A 25,619-nucleotide genomic window follows, 5' to 3' on the forward strand; every position below is an offset into this window, starting at 1 on the left:
GACTCTCAAGTGAAAAGACGTCGTCTAGTTTAGGCCATTCTTATTGGGCCTTTAACAAATTCATCCACCTGGTGACACGAGATCTGCGAGGGACACAATTGGAAAATACACCACAGTACGTGTCCCTAAATCGTGCGTGCATCTCCATGTCTCTCTCCGACTGATGATGATGATGTGTCAAAGACACTTAAGCTAATAATGGACCCAATGAGACGGAATCATTAATAAATAAGACGAAGAAATAAATCATGATCATTCAATAAATCGCCGTGCACCACACTACTGATTTCACATGCACCACCACAGTAAAGGCAAAAATCATCAACTCATGAGTCAAATCTTGACTTTAAATCACGACGATTCATCAAATCGTAAAGAAGAGACTCATGAGAAGCCCGCCGCCAGCACGTACTGTTGGCACCGTTGAGCTGCCTGCTCGCCGCTGCCGCTGCAGCCGCCGCTGCAGTTGCTGCCGCGGACGCCGCCTGGTTCGCCGAGCCCGGCCTCGGTTGCGCCGCGTTGCCCGCTCCCGGCGCCAGCGACAACGGCGCGCTGCCCACCACGCCGCTGCCGCCGCCGCCGCCGCCCCCCGGGCCTCCCGCTATGCTGCTGGTGCTGCTGCTGCTGCTGCCGCCGCCAGCCGAGGTCGCGCCACCCGCGACGCCGTTCAGCGCCCACACGCCGGCGCTCGAGTTCCAAACGCCGCTGCCGTGCCCCAACAAACCCCACGCGCCGCCGCCGGCGCCGCCGCCGGCGCCGCCGCCAGGGCCGTTGGTGCTGGTGATCCACACCGAGCTGGCGCCGCCCGTCGTGCCGGACGTCGACGACGACAGCGCCGGCGGCGCCGCCCCTGCCGACCCCGGGGACGACCCCGCGGGCAAGCCGCCAGCACCCCCGCTCGCGCCCGTTGTCGGCGTCACGCCCGAAACGGCGGCGGAGTAGGCGGGACCTGACGGCGCCTGCGATGACGCGGGATTCCTGGGGGGAGGGGGGGACACAAGCGAGCGCGTTCGGTCGTTCGTTCTCCACCTGGCCCCCACGCCAGAGTGAAAGGCACGCTCGTGCGCTTTCGTAATAACGGCGCTGGCGCTGCCATCATCTTGGGTGTCAATACAAGCAGCCATGTGCGATTAAACCGGGTTGTCAATTGCTGCACAAAACAAACACGTTAAATTCGGTTCTGCACTTTATTTGGCTGAATTCCAGCTCTCAAGGTTTAAATATTGGATTGACCACCATGTGATGAACACTACTCCGAGTGGCAGAACGGGTGGCAGAGTGCTGCCTCTTACTGTGTGGACCAGAGGTCGCTCGAATCAATCTCAGAGGTAGCTCTGTGGGCATCCATTTCGGTGGGCCGTTCTCTAACACCAAGGGTCACGCACCGCTCTGCGAGACACCTGAAAGGAGTTCTCTCACAGAGCGATAAAACTGTGGGAAAATGTTGGAATTTTTTTGTTTATAGCAAATACACACTCACGTCGTGGATGATTTGCTGGCGCCTATTTTGCTGTTACTGCCACTACCACCGCCACTTCCGCCGCTGCCACCCGCGCTGCTCTCCGATTTGCTTAGAGTCCGCCCAGATGTATTCTGGATGATGGGCGACACTGGCGTCCCCCCGACGGTCGCGTGGTGCGCTTTCGTTAACAGCGCCTTCGCAGGAGACTTGGGGGTGGGAAGGTGGGGAACACAACACAAGCGACCAGTCAGATTCGGCAAAACCAAACACACCGCATGCATCCGTGAAAATCAACTGCATTCACAAAACGCGTACAGTCGGCATGCCAGCCAGGTGGGTTTGGCGGCAGAGCTAGCAGCTCGCAAGCTGAAGGCTGCAAATTCAAATCCTGGTTGGGGGGGTTGACTCACCATCCTGCCCCCCGGGTTCGATAAAATGAGTATCACTTTCTGGGGAAGTCAACAGTGGTTGTGCCGAGGATAGAATCGCCCCCACCAAAGGAATGTGGAATTTCCACCGCTGGCTTTTCAGGGCAGTAAAGAGGAGACAAGCAGACGCTGTCTTCCCGACAGACCTGTTCTTCACCTGAGGACGGCTGCTTGCGTTGTGGCCGAAACGTCGTGAGAATTATTTTATTATGTTTTATTTTTATTATTTTATTATTTCCCTTCTACGTGACTTTACCGAAAGAACCAAGAAGAGGAGACAAGCAGCCAATTCCTCAATGCTCACGTGAGCAGGAACCTACTCGGAGTTTTGACAATTGACATACACGTTCTATTTTGCAATGTCGCACCCATTGCGGGGGTGGAGCAGTGGCTATACTCTACTGATGATTCCTAACACCGATGAAATCGGGGCACAGTTGTCTCATCGCTGTCTAAATAATATGGCCACAATTTTGACACTTTCGAAATAGTGGTGTGAAGCAAGGCTGTGTGCGTTATGTACACGACAGGATGGCGATGTGGCGGGACATGCAGAGCATGATAGCACCGATATTATCGTCAGGTTCATGCCTTTTGCACTCATCCAATTTAAGAATATTAGTGAGCAGCTGTAATTATCGGGGCGATGATGCAGCTCAGGGGGAGGGCATTCGATGTTTGTTGCAGAGGTTCGTGGTTCAAATCCAGCAGGCTGCCCTGGTTAACACTGTGGGTGTATTAACCGTAAAATGACCGCGCGCCATCTGCTTCACAGCGGACGGCAACGATTCCGCAACGTTATTCGAAAAGAGTCGCCCGTCGTGTGCCGCCGTCACGCTCCAAATGTGAAAGGAAAAAAAATACCCCGCAAACGACTCGAATGGGATCACACGCACAGCAACGTCACACCTACTGTGAATCTACTGCTGGCTGTGCCTGCGAAACGTAGCAGCGCCTTCCTTCGTGATGATCGCCTTGCGCTATAAGAACGATAGCCCGACGGAAAAAATGCACTCAAGTCTCGCGATAGTTGATCAAAATCATCGAGGTGGCTTCCATCTCCGTGACGCCGGGCAGTCGGGTACCTGCATTGACTCGCTGTCCGTCGACTTGCTCCTCCTCTTGTCCTGGTGGTGGTTTTCGTGGTTCTCCTGCGCACACAGGTCGCTACTATTAGACCGCCGCCATCTGTCTCTCTCTCTCCCCGACTCCGTCTGTCAAGGCCACAAACACCTGGACACGCGACAATCCGCCCTCCTCGAGTAGCGAATTGAACGAGGTCTCATTTCAAAACATCACAATAATCAAACGCAGCTGCCGAGCACAGGCCCCGAGGCCCAAAGTGTCTAGCGGCCAGCAGCAAATGGCAAGACGCCGATGAGAGGAGCGAATTCCAAAGTTGGGCAATACAGAGTTGTGACTTGCAGTGTGGTAACTGAACCCAGTATGGAGGGGACACGAAACAGATGTGCCTCAATGCTTTCGCGATCGTTGGGACAGTAGCATCCCTAGTGTTTACATAAAACGCATCACACACATCGCACGTAAACAGAAAACGAGCGGTTCGCACGCGCGCGATTCAACGCGTGTCTCACGATTGTGAGCATCGACAAATAAACCGTCATTCGGCACGTGACAGTTTGACTCTCGGCCGCCCCCTCAGCCATCGAGGGCGAGCGACTCGCCACCCACGTGACCGCAGGCGCGTCGGAGAGCGAAGCGCAGACTCCGGAAGCAACCACCACAACACAACAGGCGCCGCGCGCGTTCTACATCTTCACCCCACCCCCCACCACAACCAAGGTGCCACCCTGGCCACGGAAGGCCGTTGATGTCACCGGTCACACGTTAACACAGGCGAACAACAATTCATGATGCTTACGCAGTTTGCATCGTGAATTGTGGTTTTGTTTTATTCTGGCCACCCCATGAAAGGTCATCCCTCAGCGATGACGAGCCAGTGCGGGGTGGATAGGGGAGGGGTGTGCCGGTGGACTCACGTTCGGGATGGGCACGGGCGAACATGACGTGGTGGAGGTCGGAGTGCTGCTTGATTGGTTAAAAACTTCGTCGTCATTGAGGCTGTTGCTGACTGGAGAAGTAGCCAGAACCGCAGCCAGGCCTGCACACACGTACACACGCACACGCACGTGCGTACGTACGCACATGCGTACATACGCACATGCACGTACGTACACACATGTGCGCATATGCACGAACACACACACGCGTGCACGCATACAGACACACGCGGCCAGACGCACACACACGCATACAACACACACATACAAACACACACAAATGCAAACACGTGAATTTGACGCGGGAAGACCTTCACCGGCTCCACAGCGCACGACGTATAAATTCTGCCCAACTGCACACAGGTGCCAATACGGTACAGCACCGCGCTAGCGTGGCTATTGCCAAGGCGCCGAGATGGCGGCACTTTAGACGCGCCATTCGCGGTGGCCGCCGTGTTCTCACCGGACTGCACCGTTTGTCGCGGTTGTGCAGCAACGGCTCTCCCATGTGCACGACCTCGTGCTTCCGAAATTGCCGTTTGCGATTCTTAATTTGAGTCTAAATTTGGGCCACGTAAAGGTCCGTCCAGATTTTTGTTGTGCAATCCTCTCACCACCCAGCGCAGCCAAACAAATTCCATTGCTACAGGTTGCACGAGCGCTTAATGATGCGCCGATTATTTTCCACGACATTTTCTAAAACTATTTTAGCAATCGGAGACGACATTTTGGCTTCGCACTGCATCAAGCATCTTCAGGTAAGAAACCTGGAAGTCAGCATCTGGATCTGACCGCCTGCGCTTACGCACGCATACACGACGACTTACGGGCTCAGTCAAAGGTGAGAGCGCAAAGGCAGAAGAGAGCGAGAGTGACGAAATAGGATGACGGGTGGCAACGGGGAGTCGCGGCAGAGGTCGCAAACGGTTTTGATTCCTTACCCGTAACCGGCCGCACAAGGGTCGAAAATGGGTACCCGTACTCGGCCGGGTACGGGTACCCGTTCCCTACCCGTACCCTACCCGAAATGAGTGACAAACGGCTACTCACCAGTGACTCACGGCCTACCCGTACCCGTACCCGGCCGCACCAGGGTCGCAAACGGGTACCCGTACCCGACTGGGTACGGGTAGCCGGGTATCAGGTAGGGTACGGGTATCGGGTACCCGGTTGCGACCTCTGAGCCGCGGACAGAGGGGAGCGCACCGATTTCGTCCATGTTGATGTCGTCGTAGATGAACTCGTTCTCCTCGAAGTCCGGGTCCTGCGACGAGTCCGCGTAGTACTCGACGTCGTCGCGGATCTTGCGGATGGCGTCCACCTCCACCGTCTGGTTGTCCAGCATGCGGAGCAGCGTCTCTAGCTTGCCCACGTGCCAGCGGTGCCGCTCCAGCTGCCGCTTGAGAACCTCCACGCGGTCGGCCTTCTGCGGCGCGAGGGGACAACGGGCGACGGGGTACCGCCCGGCACGGCGTCAGCGCTATCGTCGCGTCGTGCACGCAGAACTGCCGATTTTTTTTTACACTTTCCAACGAAGGACTATAGTTTACACGTTAGCTCTGCCCGACTGTCCATAATGAGGTTTTATTTTTATAACGCGTCATTCATGCGAATTGCCGATGAAGACGCTGTAGAATATGAAACGCTCCACGCAGTTTTCACATGGAAGCCTACGTGGGAAACCAAAGACAAACAAGGCGACAGCCAGAAACATTGCCCAAGCTCTGCAGTTCTATGTTTGGATGTTTGACCAACTAAATTAACAAATGTTTATACATGTGGGAGGAATCCAGAGTACCTGGAGAAAACCCACACGCGTGAGAGAAGTTACAAAAAATCCCTGACACATTTGGAATACTCTTAGATGTTTAATGCTTGCTTGTCGTGGTCGAAAGCATCAACGCATCAGCTCCGTCCATCGGTCTCGAACATGGGGTCACGATAACTCCCAGATGATCTCGACTACAATTTAGTATAAAGTCGTGTTGGTATTCGTGACTTTCTCCAGAGGAACAATGGTCAAATTGATCAAAGGATTTCCCAAAACTGAGGGCTAAAGAAAACAGCGCTAAAACATCCATTATTGTACTCATTTTTATTTCATCTATTTTATGTTCTTCCCATTGTGCTGACCTGGGTCGCTTTTGCAATGAGCCTGGTTATCCCGGCCTCTCGTGTCATCGCCTGGTTACACAAATAAACTCGTTAACTGTTAACCGCGTCGGCTCTCCCCACTGCTCTCACCTCCTTTTCGCTCTTCTTCTTCTTGGAAACTATCGACAACGACTCCACCTCGCTCTCAAATTGGTCCACCTGGCGACGGTAGATGGCAGGAACGAGGTGAGACAGAAATCGGGGGGCAATGCATGTGTAACGAGAGAGCCACGATAACTCTCATAAAAGAAGATCCAAAATTTGCAAACTTTTCGTATAAAGTCGTATTGCCTGGAGAAAAATGGCCAAATTTATCAAATGTTTTCCCAACACCCAGGGATAAAATAAATAAACCAGCGCTAAAAGAATCAAACAATGAGGAGTGTAGGTGAGGATGTCACATCGATTAAATTGTCACAATTCAAGATGACGATTTGATTATGTTTTAGGGCTAAAATGGATGAACCAATGACACTGTACATTAATGTCGGGAGGGAGAGGTCTAGGACCATTTCAGAGATCACTCGTCACTATTGTTCGCCGTGGCCGGGAATCGAATTCAGAGTGCCGGCTTCATAGTCCAGTGCAAGAACTGCCCAAGACACAAGGCAAAGCATGTCTCGTGGGTGTAGGAATCTATTACAATCAATCCAGGAACTCTCGTACAGCAGTAGGATCCGATGTGTCAGGAGAACAGCCCAGAGAAGCGGATACCCCAGAACTACCTCTGACATCCCTTCAAGTGACCTCTGGTCCACACAGTAGGGAGCAGCATAGACCCATCTGCCCAGCCACATGACAGTAATGTTCAGCACGTGGCAATCAAACCAAGATTTGTCATTCTCGAAGATAACATTTTGCCAAGTAAAGTACATAACCAAATGTAACGTGATGGGTTGCTTAGTGCAGTGATTGGGCTGAGACCATCAACTCGCTGCACTTGAAACCCAGTTATAGTCAGAGGAAGGCGAAACCTGGATTCAAACCCAAGATTCTCAGCGGTGCCAGCTTGGCGCTGTGACCCGAGGCGCGCAGCCTCCACCTTGTTAGCAAGGGAATGTTAACGGAGCGAGCATTTTTGTACGTGAAGGCATCCGACAAAGTAACCCAGCATGCGTTTACCTGCATGTTTAGGTTGTCGATGGTGTTCTGAAAAAGAAATCGGGCAAAGAGCCAGCGTTACACAAATGGCATTTTTCACATTATTCACTCGCTCACGGCACCGCGCCACGCGTCAAGAATAAAAAGACAAGACAGCGAAACCCCAAACGCGGCGACGGGGGGCACGCCACCTGGGGAACGTGGGGGGAGCGGCATGCGTGCCCCGAGGGCCGCGTTTAGGGGGTGCGCCATCGCACTCGGCGCCGGTGCCCCGACTTGCTTGGCAAGCGACGGTCACTGCCGTGGCTCTCTCGGCAAGAAAATTGAGAGCGGCGACGTGCAGCTAAGTGCTCCGCTTCCGCCCGAACGCCCCCTCCACCCCGACCCGGCACTCGCACCCAACACGCCGGGCCTCTCGCGGTGAATTGAACTCGATGACCCCCGGCGTCTCATTGCGCGATAAGTAAGCTTATGTTAAATAAGCAGACAACAAGAAATGTACTTGAAGTTGGATTGTAAAGCATTTCGATAAAGCTAGCATGGGTTATCTGCATAATGAGGGTTATCAAGTGTGTTCAGGACATCTCCATGGTGTCACGATTTGAGGGTTGTGATGCTATCCAAAAATCGATTCCTCTTGCCATGCCTCGACTTCTCTTTCAGCCTCCTGTAAAGTCGCCTTGAATGTGCCGCATCTCTCTCGATCTCAGAAGCCAAGCGGAATTGAGCCCAGGTTAGAAATTGGATGGGCGATCAAGAGAGCTGGCTAGTTGTTGTAGACATGGGATAGCCAGGATAAGATTATTTGGCTGCTATAGATTTCCGCATGGTAAGCCACTTCGTTGAGCTAACATTTGCGGCCAGGTTGCTGCTTCTAAATGAGAGCTATATTGCTCAGTGGGACTTACCTGGTCAAATTTAAATAGTTAAATAGTTAGTTTGGATATGGCTGTAAAGTGATGGATTATCGAGTGCATCTGTCTGGAGATTTGAGCATCAATCTTCCCCCTCCTATGCATGGTGTGTTTCCCATAGGTTCTCAGAGTTCCTCCCACACAAAGTGAGGACCCCTCCTGAAAAGGAGTCCTGAGACTCAGTGGGGTTCTCCTGGGTAATAATTATAATAATTGGCAATTACCATGTCTTCTTGGTTCTTTCGGTAAAGTCACGTAGAATGGAAATAATAAAATAATAAAAATAACACATAATAAAATAATTCTCACGAGGTTTCGGCCACAACGCAAGCAGCCGTCCTCAGGTGAAGAACAGGTCTGTCGAGAAGAACAGGTCTTTCGAGAAGACAGAGTCATTCAGACTCTGTCTTCTCGACAGACCTGTTCTTCACCTGAGGACGGCTGCTTGCGTTGTGGCCGAAACGTCGTGAGAATGATTTTATTATGTTTTATTTTTATTATTTCCATTCTACGCGACTTTACCGAAAGAACCAAGAAGACGAATCCCTGCAGTCACGAAAGCTTTAAATCGAAATAAAAATTACCATGTCGTTTCTATTCTCTTTTTTGTGTTTTGTTGATTGGCTCAACGAGAAGCACACATTAGTAACCCACCTCACATTGGATTTGCATAAATCGTACATAGTTAATTCCTGCACGCGCGATCCGACATGCATCGCGACGGTAAGGTTCTCATTTTACCGAGGAATCCATTTATCGTCGCAAGCTCCATATTTGCCGCCTGGCGCATGAACTATTCCCTGTAGCGCCGTGCATCGGAGGTCTAGTAAACCACACAATGTAGGCCTGCGTCGATCGACCACATTCGCCAAGAATCCATCTGTGTGCAACTACCCAGCACATGGCACAATCGCCGCATTGTGCACGTCGCAACACCGAGAACCAAAGACAGTCACAATGTCGTACAACACCCAGTACAAGCTGCACATCATACAACATGTAACAACACCCAAAACCAGACAAACCTGGCGTCATACCACAACACTCAATACCCAGGACTCACTGTCGTACAACGTGCAACACTGCACCATGCAACGCATCACAACAACCCAGAACCACAAACAGCACGTCAGACAACAACACGTCACAACAGCGCGTCGTACGGCAGGAGCCAGCATGGGGGGACGCGTGCGAAAGCAGAGGTCGCAACCGGGTACCCGATACCCGTACCCTACCCGATACCCGGCTACCCGTACTCGGCCAGGTACGGGTACGGGTAGCCGTTTGCGACCCTGGTGCGACCGGGTACGGGTACGGGTAGGCCGTGAGTCACTGGTGAGTAACCGTTTATCACTCATTTCGGGTAGGGTACGGGTAGGGAACGTACGGGTACGGGTAGGGTACCCATTTGCGACCCTGGTGCGGCCAGGTACGGGTAAAAAATCAAAACCCGTTTGCGACCTCTGTGCGAAAGTATGTGCGTGCGTACCGTGAGCCACTGGCTGATCTCCTCGCGCTCCTTTTGCGCCGGGTCGACCTTGACAGCGGAGCCCAGCCCCTCCTTGGAGTAGGCCTTGGTTTTCGTCTCGCGCTCCACCACCTTGAATCTCTCCATTTGCTGCCCCCCCCCACCCGATGGGACACAAGGTGTAGGACAATCGACGAGTTTTTGGAGAATTGACGCAAAGACGAATTCTAACGTGTAGGTTACCGCAGCCAATATCAATGAGTCTTACGTGCTCTATGGTTCAGGCCATTTAACGATCTGGTACAGTCCAGTAAAACCTTAATATGAGTGGGTTTCATAATACGTATTTCCGACACTTATTGGGGTGCTCTTTGAATTTTGCGGGGGGTTGGGTTTTAAATATTTGCGGCCGTAGCGTGCGACCACCTGACAAGTAGTACTGCCGTACGTACTTGGAGCGAGGCATGGAAGTGGCGTAGAAAGTAAGAGCACAAAAGTTGCCTCTCCCCCCATGCAAAGTCGCTCACCTTCTGCTTACACGCCAGTGTTTTCCTTTACAATGTTTTGGAATTAGCGTTCCTGTGTTACTGTTAACCGTCGTCCCCGAGCAAAAAAAAGGAAGTGACATCATTAAAGATAAGTTTGAATAATACTGTGTTATACTGATTCATTCAAATATATTTGCACTTTTAAATGTTTATGTTCATTAATAATGGTAACTTAACACAATAACTGTACAATATATGTAGTCATTAATATACACAGTTTATATGTTTAAAAGTGATATATTTTTATGCCCCCTAACTATTTGCCTCATAAGCTTTGAGTGTTAATAGTCGCGGATTTAATATTCTTGCCATTCTCAAAGAACATATCTCACACGAATATTAAAGGGTTTTTTTCAGCTAATTGCGCTAAACTTTATTGCGAGATGTTTTCTTCAACCGACTTATTTGCCCGCGTAAAAATATTGCCACGTGACAATTTAATTTGTTTGGCTGGGCCGGGTAGTTGGAGGGTGCTATGACAAGACGTTTGGTCAGATCTTTACGTCGTGGCCTCACCCAAAACTCAGTTCTGAAATCACGTTGGCCGAGACAAAACCTCCACGTTCACTTGAAAACGTTTGCAGCGCAAACCGGGTGCGGGCGATTCAAATTGCACAACCATGAGCTCGCGTCTCTCGTACTAGACACGACCAATAACGACAACGTCTCGCACCTCTACGGAGTTATTGATTTCTTTGTTTGAAACAGGTGCACGCTGGTATGCGGCCAGAACAAAAGAGCAGTGGCCACAACAGAGCCACGGCAGCCGATGGCGCGTCACGTACATACGTACGTATGTTGAACTTCTTTCGCACCGTACGTAGCCAGCTGTGCTAATCACAGGGCGCCACACGGAAGAGGCTCGAGCAGGAAGGTTGAGGCGCATTGAACGCGTCGCGCTCACCCTGTCGCAAATCGGCCGCCCCACGCGTGACCCGCCAACTCACCAGCTCTATCAGCTTGCGGTTTTCTATTAGCTGCCTTTTGTCCTTGATGTCGTTGGAGGTGAGCCATGTTTTGATCTGGTCTCGAAGCCTCTGCAAGGGGTAGAGAATCACAATTTAAGCACCCATTTACAATACACGTAGAATACAATGTACATTGCGATGTAGAATACGATGCGGATTTACCTAGCGCGTAAATTCGACCGCCTTTTCAAGGCGTTGCGCATGTGTTTTTATTGAGAAAAACAGTTGAGTCATAGGCAGAGGAGAAGAGGAAGGTATTGAACCTTGACTTGAAAAGGGGCAGGCAGTCAACAACACGAATGGCTGTGGGGAGTTCCAGACTATGAGGACAGCAGAGGAGAACGATCTCCCACCGAGGGAAGGTTGCTCGACGGCTGTGATAGAAAGCATTGGTTTCTGGAGCGGAGAGTGCACAGAGGAGAATAAAGTGAGATGAGAGGGGAAAGGCAGGAACGGTGTCAGTCCATCTTGAAGACGGTGTGGGTGCGATCTTATACAATTTATCCGGGATTGTATTGGCAGCCACGTGGGGGTGGGATTTCAGTATTGGGGGCGATGTGATCTCATTTACGGATGTAGGTGAGATGTGTCGCGGCGGCATTTTGTCATGAAGGGCGAGCTCAGCTCCAGCGAGGATCACAGACGCGCGCGTCGCGAGCTGGGATTTTATTCTCAATTTGCACATCAAGCAAGGCCGACACAGCACGTCGGATGGGCGTTCCACGCGACCGGTGTGCCACGCGTGATAATAATGTTGGTATTTGCTGGGGCAAATATCCCCGGATAAAATGTTTCAACGGGGTATTTTATTTTGCATGTAACAATGGTTTAGGAACTGCAGCAACTGTGCTATAAACCAGGCGAGGGGACTTCAGGTCAAATGTGGGCGACAACTGACATCAGTGGTAAGTGATATCTGAAGCGGTCCTGGACACCCACCACCCCACTTCACAGCAAGCAGCACAGACCAGTGTGGCGGAAAATGGTAAAAACAAAAAACATGAATAACACATATCGTAGGGAGGCCTACATCCAGAAGTGCATTGACAAAAGGTTGATATTGTTATCCACCCTCGCATAGATTCAATTAATTGTACAATTTAGGATTTTGATTCAATACAAAAATCATTTCTTTAATACATTTTACCATCTCGTTTGCAATGTTTTCTTGTTTCTCAGTCTCATTTGTACACATTAGTTTTGCTTCAATACCCAAAAGTAAATCGTGTTATTTGTATAATCCACAAAATAATAACATATTCTCAGACAAGATTCAGGCGTGCACCGCGTGCAGAGGAGCACGTCCCAGTCGGTGAATTGTTGCATCCGTTACATGCACACGAGGATGGAATGAGTTTCAGGTATAATTTTTACGGATATAAGATTTTATTTTATTTCACATTTTTGGATTAAAATGTATTAAAGCTTGACACGTGCCATTCTTTACGTGAAAAATGGGACAACCTAAATGACTTGAAATACGAATAAATAATTCAAACATCTTTTAAAAAAGTTCCAACAAAAACACAACATTTTTGATAAGAACGTGTGTATATGTTATTATCCATTCCGTTGCTTGGGTCTCTATTTACGCACAATGAAGAAGGTGCCATTGCCCAAAACGTCACCTACTATACTCTCTAACCTTTAAGACCACGGTGTCAATGCGGCCTTAAAGTTTTTTGTTGTTTACCTTTTAATAATGAGCAAAAGTCACATAACATGATGGCAGTTTTGGCAAGAAAAGTATGTGTATGACACCACTGAAGCCATGTCACTTCCTGCGAGGTCACATTTTCAGATCAAATTCTAAAGCACATTTCCCCCCCTTGTTTGTTTCATATCCAGGACCGATTCCGCATTTTTTCCGGTTCATCCAAAAACATCCATAGTGCACAGCATATTTATGGCTGGCTTCTCATTGTTGAATGAAGAGACTGGCAGAGAAAATGAGGCTTCGGGAGTATCATTATTATTGTGCTGGGTCTCTCTCACATACACCTGGCCCTGCGCTCATGCCTACAGCTCATATGACGGACAGCCCAAGAGCCACTCAAAGAGCCTGCAGCTGCTTAATCAGTGCAGAATTCACACGCTGCTCTGCACACCTACTGGGCTCTTCACGGCAACCTAAGCTAGGTTCACACTGGATCACTCACGGCAGAAAAAAGGGAGCGGAACCAAGGCCTTTGAAGATTTTAAAGGAGCAATGACGTGACGATTAAGTAATCGTCAAACACAGGGTTGTTAATTTAGTTGTGTTGCATCATGGGTAATTAAATGCTAGAAATTCTACAAAATCAATTATCGGTTTGCCACACACATCAAAATTTCAAACAATAAATGCCCAGCCGTACGTCTGCATCTGTCGGAATGCACCGCTTGGTGGCTGATGAGCCCCGTCGTTGCTGCCTTAAAATCTACAATCACTTCACAAGCCTAGTCAAACACCGCGTGACTCGAACGTTAAGTTCCTGCGTGATGATGTGACTGCGTTTTAAACCGTGTATTGCACACGATGTTCACTTAAGTCCAAAATCCTTTGTAAATCAAACCCCTTAATCAACATCCGCCACAAGACATCCCATTCTATACGCAGTGTCATTACGCAAGCAATCGGCAGTATCCCTGCATTGCAAACTAATGACAGCCCAAAAGGCTGCCGTGCGCTAAATGAGCAACTCATATCCTAAACTATAACAAGTGGACATGTAACAATTCAGCCCCCCAATGATTTAATTGGTATGGAATACAGTTTAGATGTCTTGTTTATTGTAATGCATCTCATTTGTGCCGTTTCGTTACCAAAACTGTAACAGGAGCACATTGTGTGCTTAAAATAATAAAATAATGCTTTAGTCGTTTTGTCATTCTACTGCTAGATGCCAGCCTCTTCATGATGTGTCAGTCTTGGGGGGGTGTTTCACTCAAATTAACCACGCAAATCAGTGCGGGTTAGAGAAAATGGGAGGCCACTCGCCAATGTTAGCCATATCCGGGAAACTAACTCAAGTCGCATGTGCTGCGCTAACCATATGCACCAACCACTCCCCCTATAAAATGTGCATGAAAGATAAATAATGAAAATGCATGCAAAAGAGTCAACTTTGATTAATTAATCGATTGTTACATGCCTAACACAGCGTGTCCGCGAAATTCATTGCTAATTCATATCCGTTTTACTTTAACAAAACAGAATTATTGCCACGAACATTTAAAATTAACACAAGTACAAGATGCTGTAATATATAATGCTTTCCATATTATAAAAATATTAAATGAAAAAATCAAGGCCAAATCTGGAAGGTAAAATGCAATGCATCCATAACTACTGTTTAGCACTAAATTGGGACGGCCTGTCTCATTTCTACGCAGCGTGGAGACACAGCTAGCAACAAGTATTACTTTGTGTGCCATTACATTTTTGTGCTCTGGGATTGCGATTTAAAAAATTTCCCCCAATACTTTGCATGCGGACACGGTATATTTGGCAACGTTGTTACTTCAAAGACCCACTCTAGCAAGCATCGCTTAAAGGCAAAAAGCGGAATATGACGCCTGTGCATTCGAGGCAAAGCTTAAGATGTGACGCATTCCTAACACAACTCCCACCTGAAGCTTCTTGATTTCCTTTTTAAGATCAGCCTCATACTTTTCCTTCTGGTTGATGTTGGCTGCATTATGCACCTGGAAAAGGCGATCGTGCTGGAATCAACAAAACTCCATCACAAGACGTAGTTACACACATATACATCAAACTTCACAAACATAGGGCATCGTTAAAATATATTGCATACATATCAACAATTGTAAATGGATTAAATAAATGTGTTCACGTTTTGTTTGCATAAGGAGTGTTGGCGTAGCAGAAAGCTTAGGCAAGTGCAAATAATTGTGCTTTGTAGCAATCACTGATGCTGTGATAGGCAGTTCTTTCGTTTTGCCGTGTTTGTGCAAAGCTGAAATGAGTAACGCGTCGGTGCGATAGCCGTACCTTTTGCCAGATGTCCTCAAAAATCTCAACGCCTTCGCTCACTTTCTTGAGGCAGCGATCAATCTCCGCTTCACGGGGGAGCACAAAAAAACACGCGAGAGTTGGTGTGTGATCGCGACATCCACCACCGCTCAGCCGCGCCGGTCGCATGGGTCGGGCCAAGACACCACCAGGCACTGGGACCGAAGACGACGACTTGGCCTGGCCACCTGAGCACATGGTCACCCCTGCCACTCGGCTACCTGGCAAATTATAATAATAATAAAAATTATGTATCTACTGCATAAACATAACCACATGTTAAGACACTGTAAAAAAAAAAGGGGAGGGGGGACATGAATAACGTGCTCAGTGGTGAAGATAATGGGTGTATTTTTGTGATCCTGTTTCCGTGTGTGTTCGTGTCACAAAACTTACACACAAAAGCCCATGCAGCCACAAGTCACCTGGCCATTCGGTCATCCAGTCACCCCCACACCACGACTAGTAACATTCAGCCACTCGGTCACCTGATCACCCAACCAACCAGCCCACCTGGCTACCTGTTCAACTAGTAAACCTGGTCGTCACACCACCACTGGGTCATCCTACAACCAGACTGTTCGGTCACCCGTCAACCAAATCACTCGACCTAGCCTGCCGCTGCCACCCGGGCCGCCACGCCAACCGATCACCCCGCTAGCACGCAGTCAGTCTATCATGCAACCCGACCGCATGGTCATCCCATCACCGTGCCCAGGTAGACATATCCGTCCCTCGATCTGCCAGCCAACCCGGCACAAGGCGCTCTACCCCGGAGGAGATCGGGCCCCGTCCGTTCCTCCGACCGACCACGGAGCTCCAGCGCAAGCCCGGGATTCCAGCGAAGCCGAGCGTAGAGACAATCGCGGCTCAGGGGACCGCGTTCAGTGACACTGAACAGCGGCGCCACACGCAGCGCGGACATCCCGGGCCGGCGCGCTCGGCCACCATCAACCAACACAGCGCGCCCGCCACAAAACAATACAAGCGCGCATACTCCCTCTCTACCCACCACCCCCACGCACGTCGCTCGCCACAACGCAATAAAGCAAATGAACGTCCACGATCAACAACGTTGACAACATCGACAGCAGCCCCCTGTCGCGAACAGATGCGAATCTGTTCGCGGTATTGTAAAGCGGACAAGCCCGACAGGGCCCCGTAAGGCCTCGGTCTCGACTAGAATGCATCCCGGAGAATCCCCCGGGGGGGAGCAGCTAGTCTAGCCCGAGGCCTTGCGGGGGGCCTTTACGTTGGATTATGCTTCCCGCACAAGATAACTCACCTTGTAGCTTTCGCTTATCTGCCATATCCTACCGTCAGCGGCGTTCATGTATTACCATACTCTTCTTGCGGCGCGCTGTCCAGACACAACGATAAACAACAACAATAACAACAACGGCGTTAGAGACGAGGTCAGGCCCAGGCTTTTAGGCCCAACGCCGCCACCGCCACCACCAAAACGTCAACGACGCGCGCACAATTGCATCGACAAAATGGCAATGAACGTAAACATTTACTCGGTAGACTCGGCGATTCCAGACAAGAGCGGCAAAGGGGAGAAGGTAGATGATGAGAAGGGGGAGGAGGGGGGTGGCAGGCGAGGAGGGAGGGAGACGACGAGGAGGAGGAGGGAGACGCGGGGCTGTGAAAATGGCACCCCCCCTACTGACATCACCACTCACAGCGGCGCCGCGATCTCCTCTCGCCTCACAGCGACGCGGGACCGACAACACCGACACAAAACAACACAAAGCGACGAAGGCAGAGGTACAAACAGTGGCGAGTCGTCGGGGCGAAGGGACCGGGGTACCCTGCTCGCGGAGGAAGTGCCCGTACCTGAGCAGTCGCTGCTGCTGCTACTGCTCATGAGATGGGATGAGTCTGTGGGATAGCTTCACAAGAGCCGCTCTATATAGGCTCCTGTAAAGCGGAACGTGGCTAAAGGCTTCCTCGCACCCTCCACAGCCAGGAGGTGAACTAGATGTCGCTAGATGGACCTTCTCGAGACGTCAAAGGGGTTAAGTTGCCGGTTATTAAACAGAAGCGCGCGCTGTCAACTGATACGGGGAGTGAGGAGGGAGGAGGTCGCGGTGGTGGTGGTGGCTTAACAAGCCTTGAGAAGAGCCAAAAGTGATGGCGGGGATTGAAATGTGCCTCTACGAAGCGCACCTGCCAGTCGTGCCACTCCGGCAACTTACACAAATACGACACGAAGCGGATAAACGACAAAGGAGCCGGAGACTGGACCCTGATGACCGCCGCTTACCTGCAATCAGTGTCTGTTCCTAGGGGGAGGGGTGTGAGGGGGGAGGGGTGTGAATGGGAGGGGTAATTCCCCCCCCCCCCATTCACACCCCTTGTCATACCGAAAAGGTTTATTTTAATTATATTTGGCAAAGAAAAGGCATTCAAATTTTTTTTAACTAAAACTATTATTAATGTGAGACTATTTTTTTTATTTTAAATTTAGCACCACCCTCCAGCCCTCCCCCAGGATTATAAAAATCAGGTGACATGGACGCGAGTCACACCTGCTCCAACAATTCACAGGTTTGTCTACGGTAAAAAAAAACATCTCTAGATTAATTATTGTTCTGCTAAAACATTGTTGTCGCTTAGACATTGTTGTTCACGTGTCCTAAATCGAGAAACAAAATCGCTTGACCTGTTCTATCGTTTGTTGTCGTAACTTTCTTACCTGCCCCCTGCTGGGCATCTGTTAAAAAAAAAGCTTCATAGCTCATCGGATTTATTCCCCAGGTTTCTGAAACACGCGTGCGCCGTGTGTGTGTGCGCGTCATGCCGTGGGGAGCGGTGGTATAGTGGTTTGCGTTACGAACCCGGCTACCCGAGTTCGATTCCAGCTCACGGCCAACACCAGAGACGATTATCTGAACCTGGTCCTGGGCCTCCTCCCTAAAATTAGTACCTGGTGCGGTGTGTAAACATCGCCACAAAGGAGACAAAGGTGGTGTTAGCCACCTTTGTGTGCCGTGTCAACCTTCATAGGTGCTCGCTAACAGCACTTGCCCCCAACAGTCTGTTACAGGCTACACGTAAGGGGATTGTAATCTTTGTCATACAATAGGCGCGGAATTGAATGGTCGACCGCAAATGTGGTTGCATTGTGCGAGACGTTATGGTAATCCCCGTAATGTCCTCGTTTAGCGGCGTATTTGTTTGTTCCCTCCAAACAGCGCCGGGAGGGTTCCTAATAAATTTAGATGCACGACCAATTCCAAACGTGTTTTCTTTCATTTTAATCGGTGATTTTCTTTAGAGGAGGAGAATGAACTTAGCCACGCTACAGGACTGCGTCTGGCGGAAACCCAACACGCATCGGTGTGGGATTGACCCACTTGCTGTACTGCCATCTGATGACCGCATGGCACCTCTCCGTGGGTATCGGTCCACACATCTTCGTGTCATCCACCAACCCTGGACTCCAAAGCGCTGGATCACAAAACACTTAATTAAGAAAAACTACCAATCCTGAAATATCGAATTGCAGCGCGCTGCGCTATGAATACTGTGACCTGAAGTGTTTCCTGGCCACGGCTATCATCAGTGGCAAGGGTGGTTCACCACTCCGCACTGACCAGCGTGGTGAAGTATGGCCAAACAACCATCGTGAACGACAAGGCGTGGGAAGGCCTTCATCCAGCAGTGGATTAACAAAGGGTTGTAATGTGTTTCAATTATGACTTTCTTTTTTTTTCATGCGAAAGCCGCCAACTTTGATGGTTGAGAATAGCGAGTGAAGGGCAAGCGGTCATGAGATGGAACGTGCCTGAGAGAGGACATCCACCGGGGAGATGGAGCGATGAACTAAGCTCCTCGTGTGCTGCCAGACGCTGGGGAGGGTTACATTACATCCCAGGATCGTGAGAGATGGCTACGGCTTCATCCAGCGGTGGATAGATCATTGCTGATTAATAACTAACGCCACGACGACTGTAAATGAATATCACCATCCTGTGCTATTGGTTGGATAGTCCCCGCCATGGTAACGTGGAATGCCCACAAACAGATCCGAGGAGACGAGTCTGAGCTGAGTGCAGCCTCACCCCCCGTCTGAACTGGGAGGCTCTTTGAGTTTTAATCAAGATAATGGAATCGGTCGTAGTGGTCAGTTATAGATGTCAGCCCAGGGGGAGGGCCGGTGGGGGGGGGGGGGTCATCCTCAAGGGTCAGCCTCAGTGCCGGATTCAGCTAGTGGGGGGTCTGTAGCATATGTTATAGAGGGGCCCTACATAAAAAAACACGTAAATATTAAAACACGTAAATGTTTTACTTGCATAGTAAAGTAATTTTAATCTGCTATACACGTAGGCTTTCGCGACCAATACTATTCATAATATAGGTTTTTGGGTCAGATCGCGTTATTTATAAATGTGTCGTAACCCTCCACCACCCGACACGGCCAAACAGTAAAATATGTGTCACGTTTTTCAAAGGCTAAAGAAGTGAATTACTTTGTCCTTTGAAAAACGTGACACATTTTATACTGTTTGGCCGTGTCGGGTGGTGGAGGGCAGAGGTGGGACAAAGTCATTGTTATGCAAGTCCAAGTCGAGTCGCAAGTCATCAAATTCATGACTCGAGTCTGACTCGAGTCCAAGTCACATGACTCGAGTCCACATCTCATAGGGGGGACAAAGTCATTGTTATGCAAGTCCAAGTCGAGTCGCAAGTCATCAAATTCATGACTCGAGTCTGACTCGAGTCCAAGTCACATGACTCGAGTCCACACCTCTGGTGGAGGGTTACGACACATTTATAAATAACGCGATCTGACCCAAAAAAACAATATTATGAATTTGCTATACAGCCGGATAATACGACAAATCGCGAACCTTAAACACCCAGTCGTTCATAAAAGTTGAAGGCAGTATAGTACTATAGTAATTGAGCAAGTGTAGAATACTCTGTGGTTTTTTCGGTAAAGTCACGTAGGTAGAAAAATAATAGACCACGACGTTTCGATCGCAACACAAGTTTTTTTCTTGCTGTGGTTGTCCCACCTGATGATGATTGCTTGTGTTGCGATCGAAACGTCGTAATCTATTATTTTTCTACCTACGTGACTTTACCGAAAAAAACAAAGAGTATGGATTCCTGCAGTCACGAACGCTTCAAATCAAGATTCAAGTGCAGAATCATTGAACCGGAATTGATAGCTTGAAAGCATTTAGCGTGGCCCGTAGCATATGTTACTTTTGCTACTAGGATAATCCGGCACTGGTCAGCCTACACTTGCACCGTATTGTATGAATATAAATATGTACCAGGACAAATGTTCGATTTCAAGCTTTCGTGACTGCAGGGATTCATATTCTTAGTTCTTTCAGTAAGGTCAAAATTTATTGCTGTGGTTTTCACACCTGATGATGATTGCTTGTGTTGCTATCGAAACGTCGTGAGAATGTTATCGTTTTATTTTTATTATTTTATTATTTCCCTTCTACGTGACTTTACCGAAAGAACCAAGAATGTGTACCAGGACTCTCAAAAAGCATCGATCCGTGCGTGGTGTGCGTTGAGCATCGTGACAACCACGTTGCGCAATCGTCTTGCGTCACGAGAATATTGTTAGACCGCCTCCTCCTCCTTCCCTCGCCCTTTAACCTCTGAAGCGCCTCTCGCGAACCGAACGATTCGATTCGCCGCGATTCCGATGTCAATTCGATTTGAGCATCGATTTCTACGTCTCATCTCGTTCGATCAACGAGCCTTCGATCTTTTCGATTTAAAGCTTTCGTGACTGCGGGGATTCATCTTCTTGGTTCTTTCGGTAAAGTCACGTAGAAGGGAAATAATACAATAATAAAAATAAATCATAATAAAATAATTCTCACGACGTTTCGGCTGCAACGCAAGCAGCCGTCCTCAGGTAAAGAATGGAACACCACCAAGCTTGGAGCGTATATTTAAGCTGGGTTAGAGGTGGAAGAAGAGCGCCTTGACAAAATAATTTGCATATCAAGAGGAATTTAGCATGTTTATGGGAAATGCGTAGGAGGTGGGCGGTTTTTTATTATTATTATTATGTTTTATTTTTATTATTTTATTATTTCCCTTCTACGTGACTTTACCGAAAGAACCAAGAAGATGAGCCTTCGATCATCGTCACGCTTGATCCAAGTGCGACTCGGGCTCGTCGGATCTGGAAAGCTAAGCCGATTTTGAGCCTGGCTAGCGCTTGTGCGGACGACCGCCGTACGTACAAGGACGCACTTGCTGCTGTTGCTGTGAAGAAGGACCGTTGCCCGAAACGTCACTTATTATACGAGTGTATTACAGTAAATCTGAAACTTGCAAGCGAAAATCAAACCGCGACGTGATATATTCATTGCATCCATTCGTGTGCAATTTGTAAGGGCGCGGTGACACAGACTTTATATTCCTTGTTCATCATGACGTCCTTTTTACTTTGATATCTCAACAGCGTGACGGAGATCACGTGACGTGAGGGTTCTGCCTTTGTAGTGAGGGTTGTCAGTTGACGCCGAGGAGGGGGGAGGAGGCGCCTTGCCCCCCCCCCCATGTTGAGGACGTAACCTGTTCATGATTATTAATGACGGAGAGGGGTCCATGTGGAGTGACGTCACCTGCTCATGATTATTAATGAGGGGGGCTATTCGATGTGGAGTGACGTCACGAGCGTTGCACACAGACAATATTGGCTCATTATAGTCGGTAATAATAATGGTGGGGGTCCATAGGGAGGACATCACCTGCTCATGATTATTAATGAGGGGGGCTGTTCGATGTGGAGTGACGTCACATGCGCATGCTTATTAGTGAGGGGGGGGTGCCCATTTGGAAGACGTCACCTGCTCATGAATATTAATGAGGGAGGCTGGTTGATGTGGAGTGACGTCATTCCTGGGTGATTTTTGTAGGTATGTCATCCTTTTTAAATGGGCACGGTGCTTTTGACGAATGTGTTGAGTTTGTGTATTGCTATTTATGCACAAAGCAGGATGCTATAGGCTGCTGCGAGCCTACATTGCCAACAGATGGCAGTGCCGACAAATCCATTGTTGTGTTGTACTATGCTCCAGCATCTATGCACCCCACCTTCACCAAGCCAGACTGGCCAGCGAGGTGATTTTGTTATCGTCTCCGTCAGGACGCGAATGATGATTATTGTGTTGTGTATTACACGCATATAGGACCCATGCGTAACAGAGAGAGGTTCTCGCCTGTCAACATTTGGCCGTTCACCAGCCTGGCTCTGCTATTGATGAGACACTGAATGTGAAAACCGGGCCCAGAATGTACAGTATTCATGATGAACCAATGCTGCTGAAGCTATACGCTCCCAGAAGGCCGTGAGGCTGATGGAATGTGTAAAAAATAATACTCATTACATACTTTCTTTCGGTAAAGTAACAGGAAGCCCAGGTTCTTTCGGTAAAGTCACGTAGGTATAAAATCTTTACCGAAAGAACCAAAGAGTATGGATTCCTGCAGTCACGAAAGCTTCACATCAAGATACTCACATTATTATTTGACCATACTTGACCACGCTGTTCAGTGCGACTTGCTGAATGTGGCAGGAAGCCCAGGTCCTGGGTCAGATATCGCTCACCGCCGATGACCGCCGTGGTTGGAAATGGAACCGAGATGGCCCATTTTCATTGTGCAGTGTGCTAACCACTGCGCCACCGCTCCGTCCGGACGGTTTGAAGGGAAGATGAATGTCGATGCATCCGTTGCTCGCCCTCTTCAGTCTTCCCCATTCACCCCTTTACCCCAACCACGCTGCCACTCACTCCTCCTCACCCCCACCAAAGACAGAGAACCCCCGTGTAGCCTTAACAGACTGTTGGGGCAAGTGCTGTTAGCGAGCACCTATGAAAGGCCGGCACGGCGCACGAGGGGGTGGGTGGCCAGCACCACGCCCGGCCGCCTTTGTCCTCCCCATTGACGATATTTACACACCGCAGAAGGTACTCAATTGAGGCTGAGTCGACCTAGAGGAGGCCCAGGACCCGTTCACAGAATTGTTACTGGTGTTGGCCGTGAGCGGGAATCGAACTCGGGTTCCCGGGTTCGTAGCGCAGCGCGCTACTGCGCCCCCCCCCCCTCTTCACCCCACCTACCACCACCCAGACCCCCACTAGTCATCCCACCATTCACCCCTCCCATCCCGACTCGCCGTAAACACTCACCCCACATGCTCCACCACTCAGCACTACCACTCAACCACTCACCAGTCACACCAAATACTCACCCACACCACTGAGCCCCACCACTCACCACCCTGCCCCTCCTCACCACTGCCTAGGGCTGCCACCTTCCGCACCACGGACCAACCCCGGACACCTTTCGTAGTCGGCCCAGGGCTATGGAGACTGTGCAGCAAACTGAAATAAAGTCCAACGCAACGCCGCCACATATCGATGCAATTCAATACCTACGACCCGAACACAAATTCCGAACAACCGGACTGTCCGAATCAAACCTGGACAGGTGGCAACTGCATCACTCAACCTCCCCCCGCCCCTACCCGCTCACCCCTATAACCCCCCCCCACCAACACCAAGCCCCACCACAGACAGCAGCTGGCCGGGCTGTGTGTGTGTGGTTGTGAATATCGGGATGGATTCCTGGGAGGTTTTGGAATCCACAAAATCCTGCACTTGGCCGGAATGCGCTCCTCTCTCACCGAACATGCCCATTCATGGCCGCCGCGGCACGAAGGTTCATAATTGCCGGCGCGTGCCAGACTGTGCTCATTTGAATGGGCGTGGGAACGGCCCCTCTCCACAATATACTTTGAAATTATATCCTTTCTGGGGGGCCCCCATGCCACGCTATGCCTTATTGCCCCCCACCCCTACCCCGAACTTCACCACCATTCCCGCGCCCCACCAACAACTTCAAAACAGAGATGAGTGGAATCGAAATCGCTTGCCATTTAGATTTGCAATTTCACTGCATTGCATCCGAATAACACGAGACGCGGTCAATTCACGTTACATCGCTCAAGTCATTTGCATGCATTTTGCCCCCTTCTCTGCTTTTGGCCCGAGCTCTTCTGTCGCTGCCCTGGCTGCCATTCATTCTGTCATTAGCCCAAACCTGGACTGAGACCTGCGTGTGTTCTCTTACCCCCCTGGTGCTGCTGCTGTGCACGAGGCGGTGTGCTAGTGCCGCTAGCGAGCAGCAGCAGCACCTACGACGGCCGAACACGAACACACGGGGACGTGGGTGGCCACGACACCACGCCCGGTCATCTTCCTTCACCCATCGGGTACTCATTTAAGGCTGAGTCGACCTAGTGGAGGCCCAGAATCGGTTCAGATATTCGCCACCGTTACTGGTCGTGAAGGGGGAATCGACCTCGGGTCACCGGCTTCGTAGCACAGAGCGCGAACCGCTATACGATACGCAGTCACAGGTAACACTCCACCTGCACAGACTCACAATCATGTGTAACAACACACCTGTATGGGAGACAGGCACACCTGTCGTGCAGGTAAACACCCCTTGCTTGTGGGTTTGGAGGTGTCGGTCTAAAGCGTTGGTTCGTAATCTTTACTGTAGCCGTGCACCCCTTTGGTTTTCAATCGTTGAAATAAGGGGCCGTCCATAAATGACGTCACGCGATTTTGGACGATTTTTGACCCCCCCCCCCTCGACACACGGCGTCACAAAAAGTCAGACACCCCCTCAAATATGACGTCACAAAGCTCTGCCCCCCCCCCCCCCCCAAATATTAAACATGCTTCAAATCTCCTTAGTTCTTTCGGTAAAGTCACGTAGAATGGAAATAATAAAATAATACAAAGAAACATGTTCTATTTTAATTATTTTATTATTTCCTAAAATAAAACATGTTTTATTTTAATTATTTTATTACTTCCCTTCTACGTGACTTTACCGAAAGAAGCAAGGAGATGGACCCCTGCAGTCACGAAAGCTTTAAATCGAAAAATGCTTCAAATCGCTTTAAACTATTGTCATTGTAGTGGGTATTTAATGTGGCGCTGCACTCTGATGTTGTAGGCAAAAACATTTATTAAAAAGTCTATTTAATTATGTAGAACGTGTTGTCTATATTTATTTAAAATTGCGCATTTTGATGTGACGTCACATTTCTCAACCCCTCCCCTCGTCACACATCGTCACAAATGTCTGACACCGCCCCCCCCCAGGTGCGTGACGTCATTTATGGACGGCCCCTAATGTATGATGTTAACACAAACACATCGGCTTTATGGGACAAATTAGTTGTACTTACCTGCGCGTGTTTAATTTCTGTTTCGATTGTATTACCTTCAATCTAGCCACGTCTCGCACCCCCAGGTTTAAGAGCCACTGGTTGGGGGACGGGGCAGAACCACAGCGCCCTCTAGCGGTCAGCTGGGCAACGGCATCGTCCACTCTTCACACTTGGCCCATCCACCCCTCATCATTGCACATCGCTGGTTGTGTGTGTGTATAGGCGCTGGGTGTTGGGTTGGGGGGGGAGCGGTGGCATAGCGCCTCGCGCGCTGCGCTCCTAAACCCGCGACCCGAGTTA

General features: G+C 49.7%; 1 protein-coding gene across 15 annotated transcripts in view; it reads right to left on the bottom strand.

Moving 5' to 3' along the window:
* The window catches only part of LOC144730308 (CCR4-NOT transcription complex subunit 3-like), a 32,747-nt gene extending 15,358 nt beyond the window's left edge, over positions 1-17,389 (bottom strand). The window contains exons 1-13 of one of the 15 annotated variants that reach the window (XM_078611021.1): positions 17,349-17,389; positions 16,365-16,439; positions 15,059-15,126; positions 14,677-14,751; positions 11,044-11,133; positions 9,570-9,698; positions 7,188-7,214; positions 6,156-6,224; positions 5,118-5,337; positions 3,891-4,012; positions 2,976-3,041; positions 1,481-1,668; positions 413-978 (exon numbers count right to left, since the gene is read on the bottom strand). In XM_078611021.1, coding sequence (XP_078467147.1) covers positions 413-978; positions 1,481-1,668; positions 2,976-3,041; positions 3,891-4,012; positions 5,118-5,337; positions 6,156-6,224; positions 7,188-7,214; positions 9,570-9,698; positions 11,044-11,133; positions 14,677-14,751; positions 15,059-15,126; positions 16,365-16,389 — 1,645 coding nt within the window. In that variant the 5' untranslated portion in view covers positions 16,390-16,439; positions 17,349-17,389. The other 14 variants (XM_078611014.1, XM_078611023.1, XM_078611017.1 and 11 more) reach the window with 14 other exon arrangements.
* Positions 17,390-25,619: the final 8,230 nt, after the last annotated feature.

This window comes from Lampetra planeri, chromosome 35, assembly GCF_965212315.1.
Source record: "Lampetra planeri chromosome 35, kcLamPlan1.2.h2, whole genome shotgun sequence".
Classification (NCBI taxonomy): Eukaryota; Metazoa; Chordata; class Hyperoartia; order Petromyzontiformes; family Petromyzontidae; genus Lampetra; species Lampetra planeri.